Genomic DNA, 20,772 nt, shown 5'->3' with positions numbered 1-20,772 from the left:
TACTCCAGTTCCCAAATGCACACAGCAGAGAAGAAAAGTCCATTATGTGAAAAATGCAGCAGCCTTTCCCAAAAGAGAATCAATCAAAAAAACTTTTTTTCAGACAGAAAATATCTCTTAAATCACAGGATAAATCATTCTGGGGAGTTATTTGGCCAATGTTGATTTTGTCATTTTAAAAGCAAATGTGGGATGCTTGTGGATTGATTTGAAGTGTTCAGAATTCTTCAAATGTTGACGCCGCCTACCATAAAAAGTCTAGGCAACTTCCGGTTAGAAGTAATGCAGTGTAGCGTAAAATATAGCAGCCCATGCATTTGGGAAAAAAACTGGAGGGAAAACTGCGATATAAACCTAACTCTTAAGCACTTTAAAATAAATTCACTGAAGGTCTGTGCTACACCCCTTTCTTCACCCATGAAAACAAACATCATTGAGACTGCTGCAGCAGGTGGAGCAGCAGGTGTTGGATCAGGCCCGCTTCTCTGCTTGAGAAATGGGATTGTCAGGACTAAGTTTCGTTTCTCTGAGTCCTCTAGTTCCCGCTGCAACGAAGAACCGCCCACCCAAGTGCCCCATATATACTGGAACTGAGGTCAAGAACCCTCAGTTCCAGCACCCTGTAGCTAGGGCGACATAAATCAATAAAGTTTGTTCCTTTTTATAAAGTCGACTTTGTTTGAGCGTGTTCAGCCTTACAGGGGTGTGAAAAGAAACATAAAGACCCCCCCCCTTCTTATCAGACTTCAGCTAAATTATAAAGGGAAAGGGTTTCTGAGCATGTTGAATGTTCCTGTCCCATTAACTGCTGATCAGCTGAAGTCTTTCGACACTTACAACTGAGGCATCAGAAAGTATTATATGCCTTTTTTAATTAAAAAAGAACCCCTTAAGCTGTACTTCCACATGCCTCAGTTGAATTTTGAGAACATAATCTCCCCCTGCTCCCCTCCATGTTTTGAAACAGTTGAGGCCCAGTTTATGGAGATACTCCTGTATCAATGCTAAGCTTGATTCTTGTCATTCATCACTGGCTGTGCTAATCTCCCTTGCTTTCACCTCTGCTAGAGGCGTAATTGTGTTTTAAAAATTGCCATTGGTACTCTTCTGTTTAACTAATTTCAGAAGATTCAACTGTGGAGCAAGTCTTCTGCAAACTTGCTCAACATTTTTAAAATTGTTAGAATTGTAATGCCTGAAGCATATTACATTTTCTTATCTGTTTCAGGTATTTGTGAAGTGTCATTTTGATTATAATCCATATAATGACAATCTGATTCCATGTAAAGAAGCAGGACTGAAGTTTTCCAAGGGAGAAATTCTTCAGATTGTAAATCGAGAAGATCCAAATTGGTGGCAGGTTAGGTGTTGCTCTTTTTTTGGAAGGGTGGGGGGGTATTAATTTAGTGTTCTTGAAAATTTTCTGTAGCTGTATTGGTCTGGCATAGTTTTTAAACCTTTTATTGTATGTTTTCACATAGTATAAAGTCTTCCTTTTCACGGGCTGATATGGTTATTCTCAGGTGCCATTGGGGATTACTTTCATACTTCAGTTGTAGATAGCGATGTTCCTGAGGTTAAGAACTGTTACATAAAACGGGAGTTGTCATGCAGAATCAAACCATTAGTCCATCAGTTTCTAACTGTCACAAACTGGTGTGTGCATTCACATCAAGAATAAAAAAAGAAACTGAACAGAGAACGTTTTTTTTAAAAAAAACCTTCAGATTAGCTAGTTGTCCAGAATTGATTGACACTATCCCTGGGTCAGCTAATGTTGTTGAATTTGCTCAGAACGCGCAATGGAACAAATGCAGAAAATCTAGCAAATCATGCATGTCTTAAACTAAGCAGTCCAAAATAGGCAAACTTTGTGGATGTTGGAACAAATACATTTTGTTTATTTATACATTGCCCTTCTTCTCAGTGGGAACCCGAAGTGATAACATCAGTCTTCTCTCCTCCTTTTAATACTTACAACAACCCTGTGAGTCCAGTTAAGATGACTGATCCAAAATCACCCTGCAAGCTTCCATGGCGGAGTGTGGATTTGAACCTTGGTCTGCCAAATCCTAATCTGAATGTAATTGCTATAGTAACTGAAGCCTCATCAATTATGGAGCAAGCTTTTGCATTCAGCAGATCTCTTCAGGTTGCACTAAAAAAAGTTTTGGAGAAGAAGAATAAAAATGTTGAACTGTTGTAGCAGAACTGCATTCCTATCTTGCAGCTTGGTTTTGTGTTGGGAACTCTCTTCCCTGAGCAGGGGGACATCTCCTTATTGTGGGCATTTCCCACCATCTTGCCGGAGAGAGAGGAAGTAAACTTCAGCTTCCTGTTTCCTGTGGGAGACCACTCCACCTTCCTCAATTTCTTTCCTGCCTCTGAGGGAGAAGCAGTCCTCTAGGTTCTGTCCTGCCTTTGTTTCAGTATTCTCTTTTCTATCCTCTTTTTAGTTAGTTAGCCAATTCCCCCCCCCCCCCCCAACCTGGAACTCCAGTTATCTACGTCTTTGTAGCCTCCCGTGATTTGTGTAGCTCAATCTTGGCTTGCCAAGGAGCATTGCTGGCAGGCTTTCTCAGGTTGGGGTTGGGAGGGGGGGGCAAAATGGCTGAGAGTGTCTCCGAAGAGACTTTTTTCTCAGAGGAAGAGCTGGGGACCTCGAAGGCATCTGTGGAGCTGCGCCTTGCAGCTCGAGTGAGCACATCCCCAGAGAGTGCTGTTCCTGCTCCAGCTGGCCACATGGCGGTAGCCATTTCCTGCACTGCAAAAAAGACATGGAAGGGCAGGGAGGCTCCCAAGATGGCAGCGGCTACTGCAGAAACCCCAGTTAGCTGTATAAATGTGCCTGAGGCTCCACACCAGCTCCAATCAGCGACAGAGAGCCCCCAACCCAACCCTGGGATGCAAAGTAACCCTCAAATCCTGGGCATAGACCCAAATGTTCTACAGGTTTTGGAAGCCTTCAGGACCACCATGAGGGATGATGCAGTCTCACTGGTGGAAGAGAGGGTGGTGGTGTCACCTTTTGGATATGCTCAGTTACAGCTATCAGGCAAAGGAGCAGGGAGCAAGGCAGAAGACTAAGGCCCCTTGGGCGACCAAGGCAGCCAGGAGAAGGGCAAAAATAAGCCCATTAAGGCTGGATTCTTCCCCCTTCACAAGTGACTTTGACTCCAGGGAGGAGGGCGAGTTCTTGTCACAAGATGAGGCAGAGGAGAAAATCCAGGTGGCAGAACAATCCCCCCAATTTTTCAAACTGGAAGATTTTTAATACTTGTTCAACAAGTCCCTTATGGCCTTAAATCTGAAATCCTCTGCAAATGAGACACAGGTGGTGCAGGACCCAGACCTAATATCCACTCACACAGGGGACCAAGAATTCTTCCCACAGATAACTCCTAAGGAAAAGGTTTTTCCCTTTCCCAAATTCTTAGAAACCCAGGTCAAAGCAGAATGGACGAAACCTCCTGCAAATAGTGAGATGCAGCTTCATTCACAAGGTTTCTCTGTTCTACAGTAACTTACATGTTAGCCACCTTGTGATACCATAAGTTAGGGTGGAGAACATTTCTTGAAATAGAACATCTGGACTGAGACAAACTTGTTGAATTATAAAAGCATAGTCCTGTGTAGTTAGAGCAAAGGGTCATTCTTTGTGCTGGGCAGGTATTCCAAACCACAATAAAGGCAATTGCTTCAGAGAAGCTGCATTCAGAGTCTTCCCACCTTCTGCCCTTCACTTAGTGTATTTTAAGAAATGATCCAAATTGTGCTGTAGGTTTGCCTGTCTAGGGTGTGTTCACACTACGTGTCTGGCTATAAAACATGTGAAACCTGTATAGGAACTATTTAAGTCTACTTGTGAAGCTCGTGGTTTACATTTGCTGCGAGTGGGAACAGAAAACCACTGAATCACTATTCTGTGAAGACCTAATTACACCTGCTTCCTTCATCTGAAACCTGCACATTGAGTTGGTTCCTGAATGCTGAAGGAACATCGTGTCCATTATTGGAATAGTTGTTCCATTAATTGAAGGAAGCAACTCTTGCCCATTCTTGCTTCCCACTGCAAATCCCCCATTTGCCCTCACTCCATGTTGTTTATGAGGCTGCTTGGTCATCCAGGAGCAAAATTTGGGAGGGTTAGTGGGATGCAGCAAGAGGAGCTTCCGGTGTGGTTTACATCAAAATATCCTGATGTAATCGGATTGGATCGTGTTGATGAATATGGTCAATGCCAAAGTGAATAAATGCTTGATTTCATTCCAGGCCAGTCATGTCAAAGAAGGGGGAAGTGCTGGACTTATTCCTAGTCAATTCCTGGAAGAAAAAAGGAAAGCATTTGTTAGGCGGGACTGGGACAATTCAGGTAAGTTTCATGATCTCATGATTCTTCACATCACTTTTGCATTTGCCAAATCCAAGGGAATAGGCATAACATGGTGCAGGAGCTGTTTCAGTTTAGCTGGGAACGACAGATAACCAAATTTGAATCCTTTCTGCCACCTGCTGGCAAGGAGGTAATATTGAACAGAGAATGCGATTGGTGAGTAAATGGCTGTCTCATTGCTTTTTTGCACTTGTCCAGTTTGATTAGTGTGTTAGTGTGTGCTTATTGCTTTTTAATATACATACTCCCCCGAGTCTTTTTGTGGAAAGGAAGGCTGTAAACAAATAATGCTAGCCATTTTTCTGTGCCAGTTGTATCGGTTACAGCCTGAACTCTCTCTAGAAGCTAAAGTGACCAAATTTGAGGTTATCATATTGTCTTCACATTGTGAGACGACAAGAGTCACTGGAAAAGATAATAATGCTAGGAAAAGTTGAAGGCAGTTGGAAAAGATGACCCACCATGAAATAGACTGACTCAATAAAGGAAGCCATAGTCTTCAGTTTGCAAGACCTTAGCATGGCTATTACGGATGGGACATTTGGAGGTCTTTAAATAAGGTTGTCATAAGTCAGAAGCAACTTGACGGCACTTAAGCTACCCAGACATATTTTTGTTCCAGTTATATCTGTGTAAATATTACAGATGTTAATCATGATGTGCTTTAAATGTGCGATTAAAATTACTTTTAAAACAAGTACTACAGTAAATGGTCATGACTTGGATGAAGACTTTATTCAGAATAACATTATTTATTTAATGAATTGCTATCTAAGGCTTCTCTGTAAGAATTTGGAATTTCTAAATTGCTACTTCTCTGTGTTCAGGTCCATTTTGTGGAACATTAAGCAGTAAAAAGAAGAAAAAGATGATGTATCTCACAACTAGGAATGCAGGTACTTTAGTCTTTGTTTGAAATATCGTATCCCAACTGAACAATGTGTTGAATTCTGCCTTTCATTTTTTTTTTACATAATATTGCTAGTTAAAAGTAATTTATTTCTCTTCACCATCCTCTTATTGTGTTATACTCATACGCTGCTAGTCATAGTGATCCAGAAAATGATCCTAGATAAATTTGAACCATTGATTGTTCCAAATTTTAAGCTTTTAAGCAATAAAAAGTCTTATCACAGGAGGCAAAGCCAAATACAAAATGTCAGGGATTAAGATTTTGCATAACTCTTATCAGTAATTCTTCAACACTTAATGCAGAAACTCCATTTAACAGAATGATTTTTAAAATGAACAAATTTAAAATATTTTCTTGTACACACGTATCTTACCTTAAGTCACACAGTGAAGATCCTGGTGCTGTGCACAGCCAATCAGAAGTCCTACTGGACAAAAGCTCCACCTGGCCTAAAAACACCTGGCGGGTGCAAGGGAAGGTGTTGAGTGGTGTGGCAAACATGAGGGGCATGTTGGGGATCCCTACTTTAACATCTATCATTGTGAACACAGTGGATAGTTCTCCTTGTCTGTTGATCGAGGTGTTCCAGGAAAGAGCCAGTTCCAAAATGCTTAAAGAAATAAAACTAAAATAAAGCAAAGTAGCACCAGCTATGCTGTAACAAAGTTTTTTTTCTAAAGGTAACAGGCAAATTGTTCAAGATTGTTTTGCAACAAGTTAGATGGAGTTATGGGCAGTCCTAGACTATTGATTAACTATTTGTGCTTCTCTCGGGGGATTCTTGCAGTTTCAGCAGGTGGCCAGGTAGGAGGAGAAGTTTGGTATGCTCCTCTGCTTTCTGTAGAGTGGAAGGAGGCAAGCTGTCCTCCATGCTGCCTTGCCAAATATATGACACAGTAATAAATGTTTAGCTTTATTCTGCTTCGCTATTGATGAAACTGTCAACTTGTAATTTCTGGTGTCCGTACTGAGATTAACAATGCAATCCAGAACAGAGTGACACCAGTCTCTGCCCATTGAAATCAATGGGCTGAGACTGGAGCAGCTCTGTTCTGGATTGCAGTGTATGTTTTGTATGTAGGGTGCTTCTTCTAATTTATCATTTGTTAGCTGCCTTGTGACTGAGAAGCAAAATAAAAAACCTGTTAAAGTGAAAAAGATATGCTGGCACCTACATAGCGATGTTCTTGGATTTGTGGAATATTTGCCCAGTCTGTTGACCAGCATGCTATTCCGCGATAATTTTCAGGCACTTGTATTTTTTTTCCTTCATATTTGTAAATATAAAATACTTACTATATACACACACATATATAAATATTTGCAATATTCATGAATGGTAGAATGTGGTAATTTGTACAAATCTGCGACTTAGAAAACTCATTTTTATTGCTTATGTATTTTTATAGTATTTTTATGGTAAAGCTTTGCAGTATGTCATCTTGAATGGAAACTGAATTCTTTTTAAAACCACTTGCATAATAAATAGAATAAAGAATAAAAAGTTAAATACCAGTAAGTATTGCAATAGTAGGTTCAAAATAATGTATTGTCAATATTAACTGTGGTGAAATTATATTTGTCTGAAGAAACTTACCCAAAGAAATCTTGTATAGCCATGTGTTTTAAACAATATGCTAATTACGTGATTATTTATATGATCTTTTGATGTCATGTTTTAGTTTTAATATGTTTATTCCTTTGCATCAAGAATTTGATCGTCATGAAATTCAAATATATGAGGAAGTAGCCAAAATGCCTCCATTTCAGAGAAAAACACTAGTCTTAATAGGAGCCCAGGGAGTTGGTCGAAGGAGTTTGAAAAATAGATTTATTGTATTGAATCCCTCCAAATTTGGAACCACAGTGCCATGTAAGTTGCTGTTTTTAAGGAGTAGGTTGTTAAGCAATGTGTGGATTTGTTCATTGAAATCAAATGTATTTGCTTCTTAGGTTGATTCTCCCCTCCCCAATTTTTTATGCCTGTGGTAATGTGAGGCTACTGTATATTCCCCTATTGAGCTCTATGCTGTCAAGGGCTAAGCTTGAGAACCGTTGTTGCTTTACTGCTGGAAAAATGTCTCATGCCAAGAAGCTTGCTTCTGAATTTTACTGCATTTTTAACCTAACCCAGCCTTCAAAGATAATTTATGATCGAAATTGAAGACAGACTCAATTTTTTATAATCAAAACTTAACAGCAGACAGGCCCAGAAATTTATTTATTTTATTGGATTTTTATACCGCACCATCCCCGAGGGGCTCTGGGCGGTGTACAGCGTTTAAAACAGTATAATTAAATAACATTTAAAAGCAGCGATAAAATCTCCCAATGCGTTTACAAATAGAAGCCCAGGTTTAAATTTAGGTTAAAATTCAAGATGTAGGGTGGCGTCCAGCGTTCCAATAGTATAAAATCCCTCCCTCCCCACGATGAAGGGAGGCATGGCGAGTCTCAGTGATGGAGTTGTGGCCCAGATGTTAAGGGCCAAAGGCGGGGCACTATTAGCGGCTGGATCCTCCAAAGGCCCGGCGGAACAGCTCCGTCTTACAGGCCCCGCGGAACTCCCCAAGGTCCCGCAGAGCCCGGACAGCTGGAGGAAGAGCGTTCCACCAGGCCGGGGCCCGGGCTGTAAAGGTCCTGGCCCGCGTGGAGGCCAGCCGCATCGTCGAGGGGCCAGGGACCACCAGTAAATTGGCCTCCGCCGATCGGAGAGGCTGCCTAGGGACGTATGGGGTGATACCAACTGAATGCTTCTAAAGGCTTCAGTGAATGCACGGGCAGGGTCGTATGGAAGCAGATGGTTGTTCAGGTATCCTGAGGTTATATAGTTAAGTGATCGAAATGTAAGAACTTGTGCTTCTCTCTCCTCTCCCATCTTCTTGGAGGAGGTGCCGTCAGCACTGGGATAGATTCAGGGTAGCCACAGAGACCAAAATGTTCTGAATATGGCCATGCAAGGTCACCCCTGCATGAATGAAGCCTCCATGGACTGTTTCCTGGGGAATTTCCAGACACAAAGAGGCCAATTCTGGCTGCTCAAACATGGTACCTACTGGCATGCTATGAGGATGATATACTGGCAATCTGAGCATGGAACTTACTACCAAGATATACTCCCTTGAGGCTGGCAGCAAAGCCCCAGGAACTTGCAAAAGGAGAAAGGTTCCTAGAAAAGTTTGGCAGTCTTTCCCCCTCAAACTTGTTATACCTGAGAATCAGTGTGGTATAGTAGTTAGAGTGGTAGGCCAGATCCTGGTATTTGCTGGTGCCTGCAGATTTGTGATAATTTTTCACCAGTGCTGAAAAACCCTCATCGGCTACACAGTTACAATCTCTCTGAACTTCATAGTGTAGGTATCATAGGATAGAGCATTGTGTTTGGGACTTCTCCAATAAAAACTGAACCATTGGAACAGTGTTGTGTATTCCTATCCTAGGAAGGACATCATAGCAGATAGTAGTGAAAGCCTTCTAGATTTCCAGAGATCAACAGAGTTGCATTTTCCCTTGTTTTGAGTCTGATAGTAAGGAAATGTCTGCAAACACAACACATTGTGAACAAGCAGGCTCAGTGCTGCAGCTGACTGAGAGCAATTCCCAGTGGGGCTCGTCTTGGTTCACTGCCAAGTTGGATTGAACTGTACACATCATGTGGACTTTTGCAGTTCCAGTTTCAAAACCATGGGCTGATGGGAGTGCTTACAAATGTTAATAATCAATTTCCTGAATAGGTATATCTAATTTTTGAGAACTACTAAGAGAAAATATCTTCTTAAATTGGAAATTACAAGGACAGCTACATTATTTGTTACACCAGCTTCTTTTCTCCCCTGATTAGAAGCTCTGCTTCACCTGATATTCACCCATTCTGTTATGGTTTTATTTTCACAGCAGTATCATAATTCCTGTTCTCATTTAAGTTTCTAAGATTGATTTGTGCTCTGAGTCTTTGTAGTGATGTGAATCAGGGATTAGAATCTGTGTTGGGGTATAGTTGATATAGTTGGTACAGTTGGTAAAATTGAGTAAGAAAAGAGATGTGTTAAATCTGAAAAACAGGCTCTAATTCATAAAAAAATATGGTGGAATAAATTTGATTACTCTTTCAGATTCTGCAAACTCATTTGTGTTTTGCAACAACAGTAGTTCTTGAGAATATTATATTGGCCCCTTCTGCACATGCAAAATAATTCGTTTTCAAACCACTTTCACAACTGTTTGCAAGTGGATTTTGCTATTCCGCACAGCTTCAAAGAGCACTGAAAGCAGTTTGAAAGTGCATTATTCAGCATGTGCGGAATGAGCCATTGTCAACAATTTAAACTTCAGAACTCCGGTAGGGGAAAGGCTGTGGCTCAGGGCTAGTTCATATCCTTCTTGTGTACAAGAGGTCCCAGGCTCATGCCCCAGCATCAGCAGCTTAAAAAAAGATCTAGTGGTAGGTAATATGAAATAAAAGACCTTTACCAGAGACCCTGGAGAACTTCTTCTCCTCGAAGTAGACAGTGCTGGTCTTGAATGACCACTGATCTGACTAGGAATAATATGTAGTTGAATGCTGTTGTTGAAATCCTCTTAAATGGGCAAGAGAGCAGGAATAATATTAACTTATGTGAGAAACTCAAAGAACAATCAACTAACCCAATAGTTTTGTAAAGCGCCATGATTTTTTTTAGAAACAACCACCCAACCATGCATGTCCTGTTTTTATTTCATATCAAATGTGTGCATGCTATCACAATTGTCTAGTTACATCGCGAAAGCCACGGGATGATGAAAAAGATGGGCAAGCCTACAGATTTGTGTCACGAGTGGAAATGGAGGCAGATATTAAAGGTGGCAGATACTTGGAACACGGGGAATATGAAGGAAACCTTTATGGCACCAAAATAGATTCTATCCTTGAAGTGGTTCAGACTGGAAGGACATGCATCTTGGATGTGAATCCACAGGTATGGCAGAGCAGCAATCCAGCAGAATCGTTACAATGGGGGGGGGTACCCTCTGAAAATAGGGTTGTGCCACCTGTAGTCATGGGGTTTTGCTATCCTTGCTGGAACAGGTGAAAGGAGCATGTGCCATCTATTGGTGACTTTTAAAAATAGTGGTCTAAAGGAACATAACTTTTTTGTTTGACAATGCTGAATATATTAAAAGGTAGCGATCTTCCAGAATGGCACAGTGTGCAAAATGATGGTTGCCTTCTTTTAGTGTGTTAATTATTATTATGAGACTGCTTTCTGTCATTCAGTGTTTGGATCTGGTTAATTCTCTGTTCTCTGCAGGCACTGAAAATACTCCGCACTGCAGAGTTTATGCCCTATGTAGTTTTTATTGCTGCTCCAGTGCTAGAGACTCTCCGTGGCATGCACAAAGCGGTGGTGGATGCTGGAATTACAACCAAGCTTCTAACAGTAAGGAAACTTTCTTTTTTAAAATAGAAATGAACAAATGTTGACCTATTAACAACTGTGTTGTACAATTATAGTGAGACATTATTGGCCTTCTTGAAGCCCTGCTTTCTTCCCTTTTATTTATTTCATTTGCCGTCCAGTCATATCTTACTTATGGCAACCCTGGAGGGCATTCATGGCAAGTGACATTCAGAGGTGGGTTGTCATTACTTGCCTCTGTGTCACAACTCTGGTATTTCTTGGAGGTTGCCCAAATACAACCTGCTCGGACTGTGGTTAGCTTCTCAAATCTGATGAGATCACGTTAGCTGGGGACTATCCAGTTCTATCTTCCCTTAACTCCCTTTCAGATCATTGCACGGGGGCCCTGATTCGCCAGACATTGTTGGACTCTTTTTCCATTCTTTCCTTTTAAACTGCTCCCTGCCTTCCAGGAGTTCTTAATAGACAATTCTCTTGATTGGTTTTTGTTTTTGGGGGGGGGGGGGGGGGGCTCAAATACCTTTTTAAAAGCTTGTGAATTTTAACAAAAGCTGTAATTTGGAGAAACAGTCTTTTAAATTCAAATGAGAGACAAAAATGTGGCTGGTTAATTTGAACACGTAGTTTTTGGTTCCTGTGACTTTCAAACTGTGAACTGTTACTGATTTACCACCAGGTTGCTTGTGGAATATTGATATTTGTCAGTCATAGGTTACACATAGCGGCCCTTGCATGATGGGAGCTCAGAGGGGTATCTGTGTCTTCCAAGAATATCAGAACTGTAGGCCAATTTCATGACGTATCATCTGCCTTGTGAGAAAGCAGGATTGTGAATGAAAGTAGGTATTAGTTGCTGAGCATCAAGCTCATGTGAAGGGGAGAGGTGTCTGATTCTCCATATTGTGATGGCTGTGGGTAGTAACGTATGAAGTGTAACATGTTTGTGCATTAATACGATGTTATGGAGCAGATATGGTAATGAAGTGATATTGCCTTTTGTCTATGTTATATTCCTTTGTGCAGTTATGGACTGTTGTAAAACAAATCCTTTGCTTCTATACACATGGTCCAGAAAGTTTTCTTTATTAAAAAGCTGGAATCTTTAGTATTCTAACCAATCAACCCAAGACCGAATGTTTTTGGCCACATCTAATAAAATCCGTGTATTTTTCTGTTGTGTTTCTGAGGAAGTGCCACTGAACTCAATTATGTTGCTTTCTAAGTTAAATGTATTTTAAAAAGTGCTTCTTAGTGTTGAAACCAATATTTGAGGGTCCAGTGCCATTTCCCCCTGCCTGTTCATATCATGGTTTCAACCCCTTTCTTTGTCTTCTAACAGGACACTGATTTGAAGAAAACTGTAGACGAGAGTGCACGGATCCAAAGAGCTTACAGCCACTATTTTGATCTGGTCATTGTGAATGACAATTTAGACAAAGCCTTTGAAAAATTGCAATCTGCTACCGAGAAACTGAGGACAGAACCACAGTGGGTCCCCATTAGCTGGGTCTACTGATGCAAACTAAGATGGTCGCCAACACTGAACATTATACCAAGATAACATTGTACAGAATAGAAGAGAGTTGAAACAGCAGCATCTGATAAATTTTTACTCTGTGTATATTCAAATAGTGGTATGCTATTCCAGATTTTTATACAAAATGTTGAAAGGGAAAGTGTACTTAAATATGTAATTTATTTTAATTTTTCTAACTTTTTACCAATAACCTTTCTATTCATACCACATGAAGAAAATGTGTTAAAGCATTTTATAAATGTTTTCATTTTACTATTTTTGCCTTCTATTCATCTGCGAAACTTTCCAGTCGTTCGCTTTAATACATTTTGGTCTTACATTTTCACTGTGATAAGGAAAAAAAATACTTGAAGATTTCTTTTGTAAAACTCTTGTTCAAATCAAGTTGTTCATCCGGTCAGGTTTTTTTTCTCTTTCAGGAGAAGACACTGCTCCTTACCTTAATAAACATCTTGCTCTTCTTGATGCGAGCTGAATTTTCAATACTTGGGAAACAAACCAGCACTGAGCCGTGTAACAGACACATTTTTTTGCTTAATATTTCTATAAGTTCGGCAGTTGTTTCGTTGTGTTAGGCAGATGTACTATATAGACTTTCTCTATATTACCCTTTTACAAAGAAGTAAAGCAATACCTTGGACTTCCTCTACAAGGCTGGTCTTAGCAGCCTATACCAACCCATTAGAACTAGTCCTGCTGTATAGGAGAACTGTATCATGTTCTTCATTGTGTTTGGGATCAGGGCAAAAAAGCTCGAGTGACCGCCTTACAATATTGAACCTTGCTGTAGGATAGATGTTCTCACTTGTGAAAAACCATTGCTTAAAAGAACAAAGTCTGCTTTTTATTTTTTGGTACTATGACCTTGCTCTGTATTTGTATATTGTTGTGTGATATAACTAACAGGCTTTTATTTTTCACTTGGGAATATTCGAGTGCTTATATGTGTTATGAAATGTGATGTGATGGGATTTTGAGCTACTTGTTATCTTATGTTTAAACTGCTTTATTACCAAATAGCGTGTGAAAACTACAGTTGTTTTTTGGATGCTGACAAACATGTTATTTATAAATGAGTTTATTTTTTTGTTTTCCAACTGTAATTTTTTACATAAGATCAAGAGAAGACTCGTTCTATTTCTCTTTCTAAGGCAGTAAACCCAGCAGATATCTTCTTATTATCACTAGTTTCATCCTGGACATTTAAACGTTTTTGCTGATGTATATTCCATTTAATTAATATCAGGGCAGATGGCCACAAAGACAGGCTGGTTTGGTGACACTCTCTCACTTTATTCTTGTTTTTTGAACTCACATTCATCCTTACTGACATGCTGGGTGCCTAAAATTGTGGTCATTTGCCCACTGCATTTATTTCAGCCCATTTGAAGACGGGCATTTGGCTTCTGAATTTCTTTTTCAATACCAAAGTATCATTTTGCAGGGTCCCTTCAAAGGAGCATTTTTGGGAAAAGGCTGGGGCCGCACCAACAGTTTTTGTTGCTCCTCTTCAAATGATCACATGCATAAGAAAACAGGGTTTGGATAGTTGTTATGAGAATTAATGAGACACCAAAAAAAAGTATTCTAAATGACAAAAAAAACCCTTTTAGGGATTTTTTTTTAAAAAGACACATTTTATAAATATGATGCATACGATTGCGTATCTTTGTTTTAATTGCTGTTGGTACTTAAGAGTTTAGCTTTTAACAACATAAAATATTTTTAATAAACTCATTAATTTCTGGTGCATTAAAATTATACTTTAAATGTTTAAAAATGTATATGGCAGATTGTTAAAAAAAGCTATTTTCGTGAGGTCAGCGCCTAGACCCTAGAGCAACTCTACAAGAACACAAAAATATTGACATGATGGATTCCAGAGGTACAATGTTGTGACCACTCTTATCAGGCAAACGTTTTCTTGTTTAGATATTTCCCACTAGAAAATGACTTTTGTGAAGCAAACTTCACCTTCAGCTGTGGTTCATGTTGCTGTGCTTACTCAAGTTTCTTACTGGACAACAGATCCAGCTAGCTTGATCTGACTGCCTTTGGCCAGCTTGAGATAGGGGCTCTAGGTAGCTGGGCTTAGAAATTATCTCTTGGGTAGAATTAAAATGAAGAAAGTAAGCCTCTTTGTATTTTGTATTGCTATGGGGGGAGTTACATCAGTGTTTACATCAGTGTGCCACTAAACCATGCAGAATATGACATTTTGAAAATAAAGATGTTTGGGTATTCTTTCCTTTGACATGAAAGAAAAAAGAACATTAGCCAGAATTATGGTCCTCTCACTCAGGGCATGACCATGACAACACGTTAAATACAAAAAAGGAGGAGCAGTAAGGCTTAGGCACCAGGCAGTAACAGAAGGGTTATTTTAAAGGTGTCCTTTAGGACTGGAGTGAAGCAAATGTGAGAAGCAGAGGGACAGCTTTTCTGTGAATGGTTTCCAACTAGTTACAGTTTAGCAACTTGGTTTGCTTAATCAAGGTCTTCCACAAACTTGGGTTGTTTGCAGGTGTATATAAGTAACCTATGCAAACTTGTAATGGCTTGGATACAGCTGGAAGCCCAACTGAAATTAATTTGGATCTTTATAGGGGGAAAGATTGCTGAATAACTAATTTTCCTTCCAGCCGTTTACTTGCAAGACTAGCTACCACCTGGACTTTAAATGTGTATTTCGCTTGTTTTCAAAGATCAGCCATTGAAAAGTTGCCATTAATTGAAAGGTGGACAAATTGCATCACCTTTGTTTTTCTGAACTGATTGCTGGTCTCAGATCAACTTCTACTTCCTCCCAGGCAAACTGTTGGCTAGAAGGCTAACAATGCACTCCTATCCAGAGTTGCTCCAGTCTAAGCCTATTCATTTCCATGGGTTTTGACTGGAGTTACTGTGTAGGATTGACTTAAAACCTGGTACTTTGGTGGTTCTTCCATGAACAGATAATATATGCATTGCTAGTATTATATTAGTACATGCAAATAGTAGCAAGATGCTACTTAATGTTTCCGCCAAGTAGAGCTGTTGCTTAACAAGTGCACAGCTGCCTGTCCTGATATTAATGTACCGGAGCAGCTATTGGTGGATGCAGATATAATGAAAAATAGTGGCTGTTCTCTTGACTGGGCCCAGTCTAAAGTCTTAGGGGCCAATAGAAATCAGAAATATTTGTGCATGCAGTGGGCAGGATTGGTGTTGAATGAAACAAATGGGAGTGGAAAGCCAAAGTTTATATATATTTTAACATGTACAATTAAAGGAAAATAAAAATTTATGCATGTTGCCAGGGAATAAAATCGGGTGTTCCAGAAATCATAGCTGGATCATGATTCTCTCTTCTCGTCTTCAGTAGAAAGTTGCACCCAGCTTTAGGCTTTTATGTAAACTATGCAGTTCATCAAGTGATGCTGAGTTTGTGATCCTATATAGCTTTGCTTGAGAATGCTGGGATTGACCTTCAACTTTTTGGCTGAAATATTGACATTAAAATTCTAACAGCTGTAAACTGAATGGATGGAGGACACGGCTACTCAAATCAAATTTTAGTTTTAAATGTTTTTTTCTGCACATTCAGTTATTGGATGCTTTTTTCAAGGACAGAGCTGCAATTGTTTTGGGTTATGCAAGTACAGTTTCAAAATAAGGTAAAAGTGGCCTTATGGTCAGAAAGCGTAATATAAAGCGTACCATGGTGAAAGTAGCAAACACAACTGGACCCAGGCGTAGACAATTGAGAGGCAGAGCTTGTCCTACAGCAGTTTCCTGTCTTGTGTTTTAGAGCACAACATCCTGTCACAATGGCTCTGCCAATGACTGTGGACTTGAAATCTAAGTGTTCATAAATGTTTTGCTAAAAAATACTGTATTCCTTGTGCTTGTAACTATAGCAAAGGGTACAAAAATATTCAAGAGCAGGTTGATATTTTAGAGCAGGGGTGTTAAACATGGGCCTGGGGGCTGGAACCGGCCCCTTGAGAGGGCTTATCAGGCCCGCAAGCCAGCTGAGGCAAAGCTTCCCCCCACCCTTCCCAGTCAGATCCTGGCCCTGATAAGCCCTCAGTCACCCCTTCTTCAGTGCTAATCAGGGCTGGAGAGCCAGCTGTAGGCTCACCAGCTAAGGGAGCCACCCCCCCCCCCCCCCCGGGGCCTGACCCAGTCAACTCACATGTATGTTACTGGCCCTCATAACAAATGAGTTCCACACCCCCTGCTTTTGAGCTTGCTGAATCTCTACTTGTGGTAGATTTTATACAGGCAAGTTTCTAGTCCTTAAGCCTCCTTAGAAGACCTGTTTGGGGAAATCCCAGACAAGGGTAAGCTGCTAAGATGAATATTTTTACTTGTTTTCCTTAAACTAATCGAAGCAGAATAAATCATGCAAAATCAATGCATGTGTCAGCATGTCTATTTCATATCCTTTGCCATTTGTGCAGGATGGAAAAAAGATGCAATTTTCCCTCTTGTTAGCAAGGCCAAGAAGAGTGATGTGTTCCCCCTCTTTCTTGTCCACTGCATATGCAGGGGAGAGGGCCTGCTCCAGTTCTTGAAGTGGAGATGTGCAGAAAATTGATTGCCATGCCTTTGTGGGGCACCCAGTTAATGATTGTACTGGACTTCTAGTCAGAAAACCATTAAAGATGAACCACAACGGAAACGCTTGAAAGTAAATTAGCTTTTTGCAGAAGCCTAACTGGTGATTTGGGGGGAAGGGGCGGCATTTGTTTTTGAGGAATGGTGCTCTGCGGTTTGCAGAGAGCAACAGTTCACATTTCTATCAACTAAAAATGTCACGTGACTACTTAATGCCCCATATACCGCCCCACTAAACGCACATAATAATACAGCTGTTAATGCAAACTATTATTACAAAGTTAACTTTTAAAATTACCCAAGTACCTTTGAGTATGTAGGATTGTTTCTAGCCACCATGTTTGAACCTTAGCCAGCTCTCATGTACCTGAAGGACGAGGTTCAGCAAGTCAGGCAAGGCGGGGTGAGGAGGCCAGGTGGGGGTGGGGCAGCTGACTGTGGAGAATGAGAGAGTAAAATCATGCCACTTGCTCTTTCCAAGTGGCTGCCATATGGTGGTAGTTTTACTCTCTCTTCTATACAGGCAGCTTATTGCTTTCCTGATGGCCATCCTGGTGCCTGGATGAGAATGCAGAGGTGGGGATTGTTGCAAATGATGAGCTTTTTATCCTTGGGATGCGATCTAAATAACAGCAGCCTGCAGCTTACCTATCTTCTTCTAGCCTCTCTGGCTGCAGCTGTTAGGTGGGAACCACTTGCAGACCACAAGCCCTACCAGGCAATGGCCCGGCCCCTTTTCCTGGAACATGGCAAAACTGCACATTGGGAAGTGGTGCTCAGAAGAGACATTCCCCAGTCACTGAGTGAATATCACTGCTTTGGCACCAGACATGCTTTGCATCTACTGGGGTGGGGGACGCAAAACCTATTTTGTTGGAGGAGAAAAGTGCATTTGATAACTGCTTCAATTGCCTGTAAGCAATCTCGGAAGCAGCAAGAGAGGAAAGTGAGTGTCCCTTAAATTCTTCCAGAAGCTATATCCAAAGAAGGGGATGGGAAATTGAAGTGTCATTTTTGTCCCTTGACGTGTCACTACCTAGTGCTTTCCCCCACCTGGTGCAAAGCCTTTTGCTCAAAAGGCTCTTATTCTAATGTGACTGTAGCTGCTATAGTAATAGAAAGGCAATGTAAGCAGGCGTGCCTAACTCTTTTTTCACAGGAAGAAATTTATTTCCCAAAGGTTAATTAACTAGTATCTATATAGGAAACAAGGAAGCCGTAATCTAGCAGAAAGCGCTAACGATTCATTTTTGACCATTTGTGTAAATCTGGATTAATTATGTATTTATTTAAAAGTACTTTGCCTGATATGGTTTTACTTGGCAGAACATGTGAATAGCTCATAGTGTCCTCAGTAATAGGCAAATTGCTTGTTTCCTGGAGGTGTCTGCTCAAGAGATAATGAAATATTCTGCATTGAATAGGTGTGGGTATGTTTTGTTAAATTTTTGCAACAATGGTTGTGACTAGTTTGCAAAGAAATAGTGTTTTTAGCAAGGCTATCAGTTGGCATAAGGCCAGCCTTCAAATCTTTCATGGATAAAATTTGACAATCTACATACAAGCAGAAAACTTAGGGTACCAACCAACTGGGAAAACACACCTTTGTACTTTGTATTCAAAATGAAACATAGCATGTTAAGTAGATCCTTTTGGGGGGCATTTTTATCAATTAAATCTTGAATTCTGTCAAGGTTATGCAGTTCACAATTTGCTTAAACAATATTGCTTTTAAACATGTCATCTACGTGTTTTGGGTTCTAAATGAGCATTGTTTGTGCAACAGAGGTTAAATATTGCATTTGATCAGACTTTTTGGGTTTCTTGAATGAAATATCAGTAAAATGTTTGTGTGCCACATTCACTCTATTGTAATTTGACGAAGGTCCATGAAAAATATAGTAACCCAAGAACAATATTGGTGGGGAGGGGGAGGGGTAAACCAACTGCCAGTCAGCTATAACTTCTAGTTTAACTTTTGAAACTTCTGCCATGTCATTCTGTATAATTGTTGAAATGTATAAATCCGTGAAATCCTGTAAACTCTGAAAGTATTTTTGTATATATTAAATAAATAATAATAATATTGGGGGTAAGATGTCGCTGTTGCCTGTTACCAATAAGTTACCCAGAGAATGGGCTGCTGTATTGCCCTAGAATGGTCCTAAATATTCTAACGGCAGAAATTACATATCAGCCACTGAATTATGTTGCATACAGCGTTCGTGAGGAAAGAAGGCCAAGGGCTGCGACACAATGAGAAAAGTAACACAAATTAGTCAGCTATTAATTACTCAGACAAATGGATCAGTTAAGAAGTTTTTGGAAACTAAAGGGTATTATAGCTGGAAGATGGAAGAAATATCAGTGATGATAAACTTGAAAAGTATTCATTGTTTGAGCCAACCTGCCTTGTTCTTGGCTGCTTTCTTGTTGGGCAGGTGTTTGATTCCAGTTAGGAGCACACTGACTCACTTAATTCCTCTGTTGTAGCAGAGCTGCCCTCTTATCTGCTGTGCGCTCTCAACGCTGAGCAGCTCTGCCTGTTATGTTTTGCCAATACTGGAGCCAACAGTGTAACTCAATCTATTAACGTTGCCTGGAATAACAATAAAGAGAATGCTACCTAGTGTGCTTAGAGACCAGCTCAAGCTCATCAGTTTACAATCAGCTGAAAACTACTTCCCTTTGATCCTAATTAAATCAACCGGCCAACATCCTGTATTGGATAGGCCAAGGGATTAAAACTTTCCCCGTGAGCATCTCTCTTCTCAGAACAGCATGTATTAAGTCCCCTAGCAGCCTAATCTCCCTATTCCCCAGGCATCAGGCACACTTCTAACTTTGTTATGGAGGGCCTGTGTCACTTCCTAATTCAAAAGAAACTGCAATCTGGTATTTGTGTGATCTGAATCCTTAGCTTGAGGTTATAGAATGCGTATAGACATGTCTAGTTAGGGAAGGTGGGGGACATCACAATGGTTGCCACAGTTCAGTTGTGTGTATTGGAAGAGAAAGGCTGCTTTGAATAAGGAGGTGGGGAGTAAGGAACCGTTGGCACATACTGAAAAGCAGTCCTGTGGAAAAAGAGAAATTAAGGAGCAGGAAGTGAAGAGGGTTGTAAAGGCAGTGGACTCCACAGCACATGAGCAAAGTTTAAAGGGAAAAGAACAGAAGCTTCAGGGCCCACGGTCTTGGATGTGCCCCTCCACACACACTCAGGCCATGGAGATTTAAAAAATCACTACAAAAGTACAGCCATTCCACGTTCAAATACAGACTATCCTTATTGCAGTCAAGGTAGTTAAAGGCATAGGGGCAGTGGTAAATCTGCCATACACTTGAGTTATTCAAAGTTAGAATTAAATCTATCAGTACATACAGAGCCTCAAACCTCTTCAGAAGGCATTTTGGAATGCACAGCATTTTAATCATCATGTATATCCATGAGTTGTCTGTGAGGGCAGCAGGTAGCATACAGTGTGAGAACAACTGCATTTGTGCTAGTGTGCTGCATTTCCCTTGTGCTGCAGCCTGGCCAGATAGCAGGCCAAGAAGCAAATGTTGTTGGCAGGGCAGGTTCTCTCTGCCAGCAATAAGGTAAGACTGGAACAAGGGGGGGGGGGGGCGCTATTACTTTCCCAGCTTTCCCTCTGCCTTGGCACAAAGAGAAAGGAAGCAATCAGGATGTCCCTGATAATGGGGGATCCATAAAAGATCTGTTCATCATCCTTGAGAAAGGAAGGAGAATGCCCGCACTGAAGTGAAGGATAAGCTTTTGGGTGAATACACTGTGTGTGTCCAGGGGAAAAGATGGAGAACAAACAGGGCTCAAGACTCAAATGCCTTGGAAAACAAAATGCTTTATGTACAAACATGAGCTGGCTTAAGGGGAATGTGTGTTTGACTTGTGTACCACAACAGTGGA

General features: G+C 40.6%; 1 protein-coding gene across 4 annotated transcripts in view; it reads left to right on the top strand.

Moving 5' to 3' along the window:
- PALS2 (protein associated with LIN7 2, MAGUK p55 family member) overlaps window positions 1-18,940 on the top strand; it is a 54,608-nt gene extending 35,668 nt beyond the window's left edge. For 3 of the 4 annotated variants that reach the window (XM_048510541.1, XM_048510539.1, XM_048510542.1), the window contains exons 6-12: window positions 1,229-1,360; window positions 4,273-4,372; window positions 5,221-5,289; window positions 7,018-7,179; window positions 10,059-10,261; window positions 10,595-10,723; window positions 12,045-18,940. In XM_048510541.1, coding sequence (XP_048366498.1) covers window positions 1,229-1,360; window positions 4,273-4,372; window positions 5,221-5,289; window positions 7,018-7,179; window positions 10,059-10,261; window positions 10,595-10,723; window positions 12,045-12,221 — 972 coding nt within the window. In that variant the 3' untranslated portion in view covers window positions 12,222-18,940. The remainder of the gene's footprint in view (window positions 1-1,228; window positions 1,361-4,272; window positions 4,373-5,220; window positions 5,290-7,017; window positions 7,180-10,058; window positions 10,262-10,594; window positions 10,724-12,044) is intronic. The other variant, XR_007245728.1, reaches the window with a different exon arrangement.
- The last annotated feature ends 1,832 nt before the right edge of the window (window positions 18,941-20,772 follow it).

This window comes from Sphaerodactylus townsendi, linkage group LG11 (genome assembly GCF_021028975.2).
Source record: "Sphaerodactylus townsendi isolate TG3544 linkage group LG11, MPM_Stown_v2.3, whole genome shotgun sequence".
Classification (NCBI taxonomy): Eukaryota; Metazoa; Chordata; class Lepidosauria; order Squamata; family Sphaerodactylidae; genus Sphaerodactylus; species Sphaerodactylus townsendi.
This window is presented reverse-complemented; position numbering and strand designations above follow the sequence as displayed.